Below are 12,564 nucleotides of genomic sequence, written 5' to 3' on the forward strand. Positions count from 1 at the left end.
CACTGACCTAAGAATAATTAAACAACAGCTACCCCAATTGAGTGAGGACCCCTTGGGATTTGTTCAAGGAATGGGAGATGCCTTAGGGCCGTCCGTTTATACCCCGTCAGAATTCTTGCATATTTGCCAACAATTGGCCGGGGTAACATATACCAACCAAGCTTTGATCAAAGCTCGGCAACTGTGGAAGGACGGAAATGGGCAGCGGACAGACGCTGAAGCGACAGCCGCATTCCCTGAGCGGACCCCTGCGGATTGGAATATCCAGACGCTAGAAGGAAGGGAAAAATGTGACGAATTTAGGAAATATATGTTATTGGCATTTGAGAATATAGTTCCTAAAAATATAAGCGTCACCAAAGCATTTGGGCAACCTCAGGGCAAAGATGAGAGCCCTGTAGAATATTTGGAAAGGTTACGGAAAAACATGCGACAATATACCGGGCTAGACCCAGACCAACCCAACAATGAACAAATCTTAAAGCTCCAGTTTGTAGCTGGAAGTTGCCCTGACATTAAAATAAAGCTACAAAAGTTTGATGGTATGCTGGTAAAGCCCATAGGGGAACTATTGACGGAAGCTCAGAGAGTGGTGCTGAGGCGAGAGGATGAGAAAGAGAAAAAGAAGGTGAAATTGATGGTCCAAACGGTCAACCAAGTGTTGACCCAGAAGGAACAGGGAAGGAATTCCTCCAGACCACCATGGTCTGGACAAGGACGAGGTGGCTGGAGAGGCAGTAGGGCTAGAGGAAGAGGAGGATATGGAAATCAGGGAGACAGGCAGGCAAACTGGGGAGCTCAGGGAAGAGGGGCAAGCCAACAGGGGCAGAGGAGACCCCTGCCCCGGGATGTCTGCGCGGCCTGTGGCCAGTCCGGCCACTGGAAGAGAGAATGCCCACAGAGGAAAGGGAAGGAAACTGAGGAACTTGTACGCATGGCAGCATGTTATGAGGATAGCGAATAGGGAGGTCAGGGCTGTCTGGTAGAAAGACCCACTTTTTCCGAGCCCATGTTAACCCTAAAAGTGGGCACCCCTCCACACGAAGTACATTTTCTTGTAGATTCAGGGGCAACTCGCTCGAGTCTTGCATGTCCAGCTTGGACCGGGCCGTGCCCCCTCTCTGGGGCCTTTATTAGCATTATAGGTGTAGAAAATTGTGCCGCTCAGGTGCCCATACTTAAGCCCCTATCAGTTGAGAAGCCAGGCGAATCTGGACAACTGATGCATGATTTTTTGTGGACCCCCGAGTCAGGAATAAATTTGTTAGGACGGGACTTAATGGGAAAAATGGGCCTAGTGATCACTTTAAAGGACCAAGTGTGTAAGGTTACCCTAGCAGCTCTCCGGGAGGCAGATGAACGAGAAGTAAATTCAATAGTGTGGGCCAAGCCAGGTAATCCAGGGTTGATGAAAGTCACCCCCGTGAAAATGAATTTAAAAACCGAAGTGCCCGTGTATCGTCCTCAGTATCCCATCCGGCCCGAAGCTGAGGAAGGTCTTAGGCCAGTAGTGAAAGAGTTATTGGATGACGGTCTAATAGAACCCAGTGATTCCCCTTATTGCACCCCCATCCTGCCAGTAAGAAAACCAAACGGGACTTGGAGAATGGTGCAGGATTTGAGGGAAGTGAACAAAGTGGTTATCCCCAGGGCCCCCATTGTCCCAGATCCACATACCATATTGAAAAGGATCCCTGATTCGCACACCTGGTATACCGTAATTGATTTAAAATCAGCGTTCTTTTGTGTGCCGGTTGATCCAGTATCCCGGCCGATATTTGCATTCCAATGGCCACACCCAGATACAGGAAAACTCACAAGGTGGCAGTGGCGAGTCCTCGCGCAAGGTTATGTAGAATCTCCAACGATTTTTGGGGAAATCCTGGAAGAAATACTCCAAAACTGGGCACCACCTCCTGGAGTGTTGCTTACCCAATATGTGGATGATCTGTTATTGAGCGCATCAGAAGGAAAGTTGGTAAGGAAAGCTAGCGTTGGTTTGCTCAATTTCCTAGGGCAACAAGGCCTTAGAGTGTCAAAGGAGAAACTTCAGTTTTGTGAGGCAGAAGTAAAGTATCTGGGATTGATATTGAAAGGAGGGAAGAAATACATTAACCCCAAGAGAATTGAAGGCATCCAAGCCCTGGAGATGCCCAAAACCAAGAGACAACTGCGAAGCCTATTGGGGACACTAAATTTCTGTAGACAATGGATAGAGGGATTTTCAGAGTTAGTTCAACCATTCTTGAAGAAATTAACAGGGGATCAACCGGAGGTGTTGGTCCTAGAAAGGCCTGATTATCAGCTATTGGAAAAACTGAAGAGAATTTTGGCCTCGGCCCCAGCACTAGGTCTATCAGACCCCAAGAAGCCGAGTCACCTGTTTGTCACCATAGGAAGTGGTGTGGCGAAGGGGGTATTGGCCCAAAAGAAGGCTGGGAGATACCAAGCGATTGGGTACTTTTCTAAGCATCTGGACCCGGTGGTCCTGGGGTGGCCAGCTTGCTTGCAAGCCTGTGCCGCTGCCACCTCAATGGTAAAGGTGGTGCGCAAATTATACCCCTTTGAGGTAATCATACTCCATTCGCCACACCAGCTTAGGACAATCTTGACTCATACAGCAAGGCGGTGGATGACCGACAGTAGACTTATGCAGATAGAAGCTATTTTGTTAGAAAAACCAGATCTACTGTTGACCACCACCGATCATTGCAGTCCGGCCGAGGGCCTTTCAGAAAAAGTTTGTTTGGAATTCAAAGGAGAACATGACTGCGTGGCAGTTACAGACCTCCAAACCAAGTACAGAGAAGACTTACAGGAAGAACCTATTGAGGGAGGTAGAAACCTGTATACGGATGGGTCCTCCAGGGTGATGGATGGGAAAAGGAAAACTGGGTATGCAATAGTGGAGGATGGAGGGTTGGAAGTGGAATCGGGCCCCCTCCCTCCCGGTATGTCAGCACAGACAGCTGAGCTATATGCAGTAAAAAGAGCCCTAGAGATTTCAAAAGATGAGACGGTAAATATTTGGACGGATTCAAAATATGCTAGCGGAGTGGCACATGTATATGGAAAACTGTGGTGTGAAAGAGGATTGTTAACTTCACAAGGGAAGAACCTAGCCCATCATAAGCTTGTAGCGGAAACTTTAGAGGCTCTGAGTCTTCCCGCCCAGGTGGCCATAATACATGTGGCGGGCCATCAGAAGGGAAACAGCCCTGAAGCAGTAGGGAATAGGTTGGCAGATGAACTGGCGAAAAAGGCAGCCGATAAAGAACTGCAAGCAGCTTTACAGGCAGCACTAATTCCGCTGGGGCAAGAACCGGCACCCCCTTATAGATACAACCAGAAGGAGTTGGAACTAGCGGAGCAGCAAGGAGCAGTGATGAAAAACGGAGTGTTAACCTTGAAGGATGGCAGACAGTGGCTCCCCGAAGGGGTTGTAAGAGAAGTATTGAAAGCCCTACATGAGGGGGGGCATTGGGGAACTAAAGCCATGACTGGTGCATTCTTACAGCGATATGTGGGGAAGAAAGTCTGGTCTCACGCAAACACCATCCTAGCACACTGCATTCCATGTCAACGAGTTAACAAGAATAACCCAAGAAAGAGCGAGTGGGGGGGGAAACCTTTGGCAGTTCACCCATTCGAAAGCATTCAGTGTGATTTTATCGACATGCCAAGAATGGGAACCTTGAAACACTGTTTGGTCATTACGGACCAACTTACAGGATGGGTAGAGGCATACCCTACTTCCAGAGCAACAGCAAATGTTGTCTGCAAGTTAATATTGGAACAAATTATCCCTAGATATGGGATTATAGGGTCCATAGATAGTGATAGGGGGTCCCACTTCACCCAAAAGGTACTGCAACAGGTGATGGAGACATTGGGGATTAAGTGGAAACTACATACCCCCTGGCACCCGCAAAGTTCAGGAAAAACGGAAAGAATGAATCAAAGTCTAAAGAATCAGGTTGTAAAACTAATGCAGCAAACTCAGTTGCCCTGGACGAAGGTGTTGCCTCTGGCCTTGTATTCTCTCAGAACTAAGCCTAGCCAAGTAACTGGGTTATCTCCCTTCGAGAGTTTGTATGGGATGAGTATATGGGATGTAAGTCCTAGGAGAATAGACCCTAATTTGGATATGTTCAAAGATGCTTTTATTAGAAAACACTTGCTGGCACTATTCTCCATTTTATCAACCAACAGAGAGAAAGGCATTTCTACCCAAAGGACACCCCTGGAGACCCCGGTGCATTCATTCCAACCCGGTGACTGGGCCTACATTAAAGCATGGAAAACTGAACCGTTAACTCCCAAGTGGTCTGGACCATATCAGATACTGTTGACAACAGAGACTGCCATCCGAACTGAGGAAGCTGGTTGGACGCACCACACTAGGGCAAAACACTCTGCAAATCCCGAAGGACAGTGGGAAGCTGTGGCATCAGGAGAGAGACTAAAATTGGTGTTAAAAAGAAAAGTGTAAACTATTATGTCTTTGAGAATAATCTGTGACAAACCATGTCCTTTCTTTGAGATCCAGCTGACACGTAGATCATTAAGCAGGGACGTGGATAAGTGGGATGTGGATTTAGATGTTGACACTAATATAGATTGGGTTGTGTTTTCGGGATTTTCTATCAAGAACGAGGCTGTGCTGGTAGAAACAGGACCTGAAGGAACTGTAAAGGGGTTTGTTCACAAGGAGGTAGAGAGCTTGTGGGACCCCCGCTGGTGGCACACTAAATTTTGCAGAGGCTGCCCATTAACCACAAAACGAGCCCCTGAGTATTTGGAACCTGAATTAGAGGAAGGGGAAGAAACTGATTCCCACCGTGGTAGAAGCAATAGTGGATTCGACTCAGATAGTGAGGACCCCGAAGAATACTTTGAAAACCCTAATCCTTTCTACCCTGGTGGCACCCTAAACAGTGGGAACAATATAAGAAACTTGAGAGATCCCCTGCTTGGACTAGACCCATTTGAACCCCTTTGTCTACTACACTGTCATTTTTGCCCTTTCAACTGGTGTGCCCGACTTAGCAAATTTGACGAGGACCCTGACACTAGGTGGTACATACTGTATACGGGATACCAAACTGGACTGTGGGTGGAGAGCTTGTGGGCTGTAGACGCCAAGGCAGCGAGTTATTGGTGGAAACCGTGCCAAACAGAACCTGCAGGAGCAGTGACCATCCCCAGAGGATGGATCCGCAACGCATCTTCGGTGCACCACGAGACGTGCTGGAAGTGTCGGAAGGTAAGCCCTTGCTGTCCACCCGAGCCCGATCCAGCCGAAGAGGATTGGAATCCTCTGTACCAGTGAAAACCGTGCCCCTAGTGTCATGGAGAGGTATCATTGGAAGACTGGTCGGGAGAACCAAGGGAAAGGGTAAACTAATCCCCATCATAATCACATTGTTAGGTGTTATTACCCAGGTTAGCGGAACTACCTGCCCGTGCATCACACAAACCCGACAAGGAAGGAAGGAGACACAGACTCTTGAGTATAAATCAGCCTACCAGTGTCTCGGGAATATCAAAGAGTGCAGCTTCAACAATATAAATTACAAGGTGTGCTACGAAAAGGACAAACCTCCTATTTGCTATGACCCCACAAAAGAGCCAGAAAGGATATGGATAGAGATGAGGGCAGGGAAATCAGGATATGGAAGCATCATTGACAGGCAAATGCGCAAGTCTAATGGCCCGGTTTCTCTAACATTTGATGCCTGCAAACTGTTGTCCTATGATTATTGGGGAAATTGTGGGAACCTGGGCTGGGAAAGAACCTACCAAAAGAATGATAAGTACATTGGGTATGGAATCCCACAACAGAGGGTAAGGGCTTGGAGTTGTAACAAGGAACAATATTACTTGTCTCATTGGTCATGTGTAGTGTGGGCTACTTGGCCTGGAAAGTTTGACCCCTCAGCTGTACTTAAAAGCGGGAAAGGGTCGAATTCTTGTAAACGAGGGGAGTGTAATCCGGTTAACTTCACCATATTGAAACCAAAGGAATGGGATACAAAGGATCTATGGTCTAAAGTTTTTGGATTGCGGATCAATGGGAAAGGAAAGGACCCAGGGGGATATTTTGTATTAAAACAAGTCAGAGAAGGCATAGTAGGAGAGGATATGAGAACTTATAAGACATTTTGGAAAGAGTTGGAATCTGACCCCTGGGAACAATCCGTCACCACAAAAACAATAAATTTGTTCGTAGAGTTGGCCCAGACAGTAGCCACTACCATGAACGTCTCTAATTGTTACATCTGTGGGGGGACTCTGACAGGGGACCAATGGCCTTGGGAGGTCATAGGATGGAATCAGACAGCCCCCTATAACACATCAACATATCCAACTCATAAAGTATCCTCTAGATGGGAGTTAGCAAGTGAGTTGATAGGAGAAAGCTGTGTTCAACGAACAGAACAAGATATAGAATACCCTTCGTTTCTCGGGGATTCTACTTGTAAATTCATCAAAGTATTTAATGGGAGTAAGGTTAGTACATGGGGAAACTCTACTCTGGGGTTTGATTTAAGGAACCCCTGGGAAAATTTAACTGAGGTGGCAAGGATCATTTGGCACAATGGTACAGTTGTAGATGGCGGGGTTGCACCTGCTGGTTTGTATTGGGTTTGTGGGACCATGGCCTACTCTCATTTGAGGACAGATTGGACAGGGACTTGTTACTTGGGACATCTGCGACCCTCATTTTTCATGATTCCCTTGTCCAGGGGAATGAGACTAGGACAACCTGCTCAAAACCAAAGGAAGAAGAGAGAGTTGAAAATAGGCTCATGGAAAGATGATGAATGGCCGCCTGAAAGAATCATAGCATATTATGACCCAGCATCCTGGGCCCAGGATGGTTCCTATGGATATAGGACCCCTATCTATTTACTAAATAGGCTCATTAGACTGCAAGCCGTGGTAGAACTCCTCACTCGAGAGAATGAATTGGCTCTGGAGGTGTTAGCCAAACAAAACACAAAGATTAAAAATGCTATTTATCAAAATCGACTGGCGCTCGATTACCTTCTGGCGACAGACGGCGGGGTTTGTGGAAAGTTCAATCTTACCAACTGTTGCCTTGAGATAGGAGATACTCAAGAGGTGATTGCAGAGATTACTGGCCGAATGAGAGAACTAGCCCATGTACCAGTCCAAACTTGGACTGGGATGTTAGATTCAACAGGCTGGCTGGGGGGGATCTTTAACAATTGGAAACAAGCCCTTATTCTTTCTCTGCATGATACTGCTTGGCATGATGCTCCTACCTTGTCTCATTCCTCTAGTCCGCAATATGATAAACTCTGCGGTGCAGGCAGCTATGCCTAAATCTGTGCCAATGATGGTGATTAGAGCCCCGGAAATACAGTACAAGATACTCCCCATCCAGGAGGGAGAGTCAGGTGAATAAGTCAAAATTAGTAAGAAAAGAAAAAGGGGGAATTGTGAGTAGAAAATTGCTGAGAGTTTGACTTCTTCACTAAAGGAAAAAGGGAGTAAAGGGCTATTGGTGCATAGCTTGTAAATTAATTTCCAGAAGCTGAGTGATGAGAATTTAACTCCTTCGCTAAGGAGTGTGTGTGTTATAATTAAATTCCTGAGTAACCGGGGCCGATAAGATATAGCTGACAGGGTAAAAAGGAAGTGCAGACTCCGTAAAAGCGAGGCTGCGCAGTAGAAATAGAATGTTTTTGTAACTTAATGAAATTGTAGTAAGTTTGTGAGCCGTAACGGACCGCCCGGACGGACAGCCTATATAATGTGTACTCTTCCTTCGTTCCTCAGAGAAACCAACACCTTGCATGGCTTGGGTTGCTTTCTCTCCGCTTCCTGCAGCAGCGTATAATAAATAGCCTCCACTTTGTAGCCTTCGTGTCTCTGTCCATTTCTGTTGGGGGAATTCATAAGGGTCTTGAATTCCGATTAACAGCAAGAAGCTATCAGGTGGGCTTGGTTAGGGGAGCCATGATACGCTAATTACATATAATATGTGCCCCATTACATATTATATGTTAATTACATATAATATGTAATTACATATAATTACATACAATGTGGAAAGCTTAATTCCATGCTCTATTTTCCTGGCAGTAAATTAGCTCAAACTCCAAAGATCTTTAAAAAACATATTCTGTATTAGATTATTTGCAATGTTGGTTCAATTCTTTTTTAAAAAAAGTCTGCCAGTTGAATCATCAGCTGCAAAACAGAGACATCTGTTGTTAGGAACAACATATCAGCAACAATTTAAATAAGTGTTTTAAACAAATGAATTAATTCAGAATTGATCTACACTCTATAATTTCGTGGGCTGGAGAAAATTGTGTCCTTTATTTTTGGCATAGTATTTGAATTTGAGCTGATTACTTGTAAAATAAATAATGATATTTTGCCTAGTTTGTTCTTCTGAATTTTGGAGATCCAGCTTTAATTACTGTCATTTGTTTACTGGGTAATGGCCGATAGCTGAAACACAAATGATGAACTTGGTTGTACTAAGTGTTGTAATAAAAAGGAATCTTAGATAACAATTTACCTGCATTTCTTTTCTGAATCTGAAAAAGAAAAAAAAAAGAAATGCTGTGATTATAGTTGTTGTTTAACTGCTTCTGACTGCAGATAGTGCATGTAACTGCACACTTGAGATACTGAATTCTGCCTAGAGATAGTAGTTAGACTACTGTAATGCACTTTATGAAGAACTGCCCTTGAAGACAACCCAGATGCTGCAGTCAGTGTAATCTGCAGCAGCTAAACTGCTAGCAGGAAGACCTTTCAGATACCATGTGAAACCAGTTCCAAAAAAATTGCATTGGCTGCCAAAATGCTGCCACGTCCAAGTTCAAGGCTTTGATGATAAACCATAAAGCTGTCCAAACAGTTCGAGATCCGGGTACTTGAGGCAATGCCTCTCCTGCCTGATCACTGAGATCTGCTGGGGGAAGAAGACTCCTTTGTGTCCTGCTATGGAGAACAATCCACTATGTATGTTAACAACTGCATTTATGGAATGCCTTTAGAGGCTTGGCTGGTCTGCCAAGTTAGCATACGGTGATTAAGGTAGCGGATTGCAAAAGCTTCCTTATTGCTACCGGTTTTAATGTAAATAGTGTACAGTATATAGTTTTAAATGTTTTTAAAACATTGGATTGTTTTTATATTGTTTTTATTGCTGTAGTCCACCCCGAGATCATAACATACAGGGCAGAATATACATGTTCTAAACAAATAAAAATAGTTTGTCCAGCATGGGCTTTTTTCACAGTACATCTATATCACAGGCAGCACAGTTTTTGGAGGGAGGGGCATTGATGCAAGGAGAAGTCACCACTTTGGTATAGAGGGAAGTCATCACATCTTGAATTGTCTATGGTTTTCATTTACTTACCAAAGCAGCACCTGGTATGTTACTAAAACCAGTAGACTCGAACTCTCTTTTGATACGCTACTGGCACAAAAAATTAATGTAGAACTCGGTGGGTTTTTATGGGAACATCCAGACATTGTCTCCAGTTTGCCAGACGCTCCTCTTTTTGTTTCTTCTTCCTGCTGTTCCTTCCAGATTTTTATTTCTTACAAAAACTTAAGAGAAAGACCGAATAGCTACACAACACCTTTTGTGTTCACAACAGAAGCCCTCCATGTGGAAGCACTTTAAATTTGAGAAATCCTACAATTAAAGACGACAGGAGGGCCCGGCATGCTCTGGTCCATGGGATCACGAAGAGTCGGACACAACTAAACAACAACAACAATTAAACCAGAATTCAGGAAGGGTGGAATGCAAGATAGACTGAACCTAAGGACAATAAATGAAGAAAATGTGTTGAGAAACTTGTTCCTCCTCATCTTTTTACCCAGCCATTCTAACCATTGCCATTACGTTACCCATTTAGCAAGCATCAGGCAGCATCACCAATAGAAAATACGCTAGGCTTGCCAAAAAATAATAAGCATCCCAATTACCCCCTGCAGTCTTCTAATTCAACTGCATGTCACATTACTGGTGCAACTGCTGTGATTAACTGGATTATGTATACAGTAGTGGCCTTGTGAACTCAATCTGAGAAAATATAGAATAAACACTACCAGCAGGGATGCTGTGTAGATTGGAATGAGAGCCCAGTGTAGTCTCTAGTGAATAGAGTGATGGACTTGGTCTCTGAAGACCAGGGTTCGAATCCACACTGTGCCATGGAAACACATGGGGGGGGGAGTGGGGCTGGTAAAACCACTCCTTAAACACCTCACTTACTTTGAAAAGCCCTGGCAGGGTCAGTGTCAGTCAGTTCTGACTCGATGGCGCAGAATACACCCACCCACCTACCCACCAGCAGGGATGCGGCTTAGAAGGCAAGGCAAGGCAAGGCGACAAGGCGACAAGGCTCCTCCTCCTCCTCCAGCTTCCAGCCAGCCTTGCCTTCTTCCAGGATCCTCCGTTCTGTCCCCGCGCTTCCCCGTCCTTCTGCTCTCAGCCTCGGTGTGCCACCGAACAGGTTCCGTCTGCATGGGCTGCGAGGGAGGAGTGGGGAACTGTTTAATAAAGTGATTTGTCTCCTTAGGTAACTGAAGTTACTAAACACTTCTGCAAACTTGGGAGTCCCGTTCCTCCCTCTCCCCCCCCCCCGCGCCCAGCCCTGTCCCCCTCACCCTTGTGTGCTTAAATAGTGTGGCCTCGTTTTAAGGATCAGCACTTGGGAGTCCGCAGCACAAGGGGGGGGGAGAAAGGGAAGCGAGGTCGCCGACCTAGGCGGGACTCGCTGGCTCCTCTCGGCACCTGCAGAGACCCGCCGAGGGAGGGAGAGGCTTGGCCGCGTCCCAAGCGAGGGCGCAGAGAGAGGGCGAAGCGCAGAAAAGGGAGCCAGCGAATGCCTCCCGCCGCTCCGAAGCGCAGCCGAAGCTTCTCGGTGGCAACGCGGGCCCGCGACCCTCCCGCGTTCCCCCCCCCCACGAAGGTCAGAGGCCGCCTTTCGCTTTCGCTCTTGGCGCTTCCCGGCGGAGCCGAGCCTGTTCTCGCTAATCTCTCTCCCTCCTAAGGCCGAGGAAGAGGAGCAGGGCAGGGCGGTCGTGCGCCAGCCTGGCCCCGAAGAGAGGCTTCCTATTCAGAGCCCCGGAAGAAAGCGAAAGCCCTAACCGCCCCCCCTCAAAAAAATAAGACACACACGACACGCACGCACACACATGCAACACGCGCGTCTTGCTCTTCTACTGATTGAAGCGATTAATGGCATCTTTCCGGGATGCAGAATGTGTCCGGAGTGGTGTTTGATACTTCAAAAACTCAACTCTTCCTGTCCCCACCCCCATCCCACCTCATCCTCGGGCCAGTCATTTGTTTGAATTGAACGCATTTATTTATTTATTTATTTATTTATTTATTTATTTATTTATTTATTTATTTATTTCTGAATGGTGGGGTGGGGCGGGGGGGGACTGGCCGGCAACCTGCCGGGACAGCCTTCTCCCGGCAACAACTTGCGCTCCCAGCCCGGAGGGAGGCGGAAAAACCTGCCATTGGTCGCCCGCCTCCACCAATAGGCTGCGCTCAGCTTGTCTCCGGCACTCGAGGAGCCCGACAGCGCGGCTTGCGCCGAAGAGCCTGGGAAAGCGCCCGAGGCGGTCAACGGCGCGGGGTGGGGGAGGCGGATTGACTGCCGGCGCGAAGGCTGGCGTGGCCCTCCGGCCTCCTTGCTTGGCCGCTGCCGCTCCTCCGTCTGCTGCTGGAGGATGAGGAAGGCGCTTCGGCGTCGCCGCCCCACCTGCCCGGTGGCTCGGCTCCCGGTCGTCGTCCTCGCCGCCGCCGCCGCCGCCACCCTGAGTTGCTGCTGGGCAGGTAAAACCGAGACCCTTGGGCGCTTCGCCCCTTGCCTTGGCACCGGAGTCTGGCCACCTAGGGTGTGTGGGGGGGGCGGGGCCGAGCGGCGTTCCCGAGGCTGGGGGGGCGGGGGAGGGGGGGAAGAAACCCTCCCCCGGCGGGGAAGGAGGCCCTCCCGCTGAGGAAGCGGAAAGTGGAGCTTGGTTGGGGCTCCCGAGCGCGAAGACGCTGCGGGACGGCGGCGCCGGAGTGGAAGGGAGCCCGGCGTTCTTCGGGAGGACGGGAGGGAAAGCCTGCTTGGAGTTCCACCCGGGCGGAAAGGAAGGCACTGAAGGCACCGGGGGAGTGCCTTTGCTGAGCAGGCGGGGTGGCGAGGTGCCGGTTCCAGGCGGCGGGGCTTTTTTTTTGGCGTCAGCGTTTCAGGAACCGAGAAGAGGGTCCGTGTCTTCCTCAGAGGAGCGGAGAAAAAAAAACCCGGGTGGGCGTCTCCGCGGTGGGCGGAATTTCCCTGGAAAGATCCCCGGCGCACAGAAAGTTGCCCATTCGCGGCTGGAGGGGGGGAGAGGTGCCGCGAGAACGGAGCTTCCTGGCCGGGGGGGGGGATTTCGTCCTGTCCCCAGAAGCCTGCCCAGGCTCGGGGAAGAGTTTTCCATTTGCGCTTCGGACGATGGGAAGAAAGTCCGGAGCCGTGACTTGAAGGGAAAAAAAGAGTTTTGAAAACTCCG

At 48.1% G+C, this 12,564-nt stretch overlaps 1 protein-coding gene across 1 annotated transcript in view; it reads left to right on the plus strand.

Annotated features, from left to right (window-relative positions):
- The first annotated feature begins 11,571 nt into the window (after positions 1-11,571).
- LY75 (lymphocyte antigen 75) overlaps positions 11,572-12,564 on the plus strand; it is an 85,405-nt gene continuing 84,412 nt past the window's right edge. Inside the window, exon 1 of the mRNA XM_020798384.3 lies at positions 11,572-11,857. Within this exon, the coding sequence (XP_020654043.3) occupies positions 11,752-11,857 (106 nt within the window). The 5' untranslated portion in view covers positions 11,572-11,751. The remainder of the gene's footprint in view (positions 11,858-12,564) is intronic.

The sequence above is a fragment of the Pogona vitticeps genome, chromosome 1 (assembly GCF_051106095.1).
Source record: "Pogona vitticeps strain Pit_001003342236 chromosome 1, PviZW2.1, whole genome shotgun sequence".
Classification (NCBI taxonomy): Eukaryota; Metazoa; Chordata; class Lepidosauria; order Squamata; family Agamidae; genus Pogona; species Pogona vitticeps.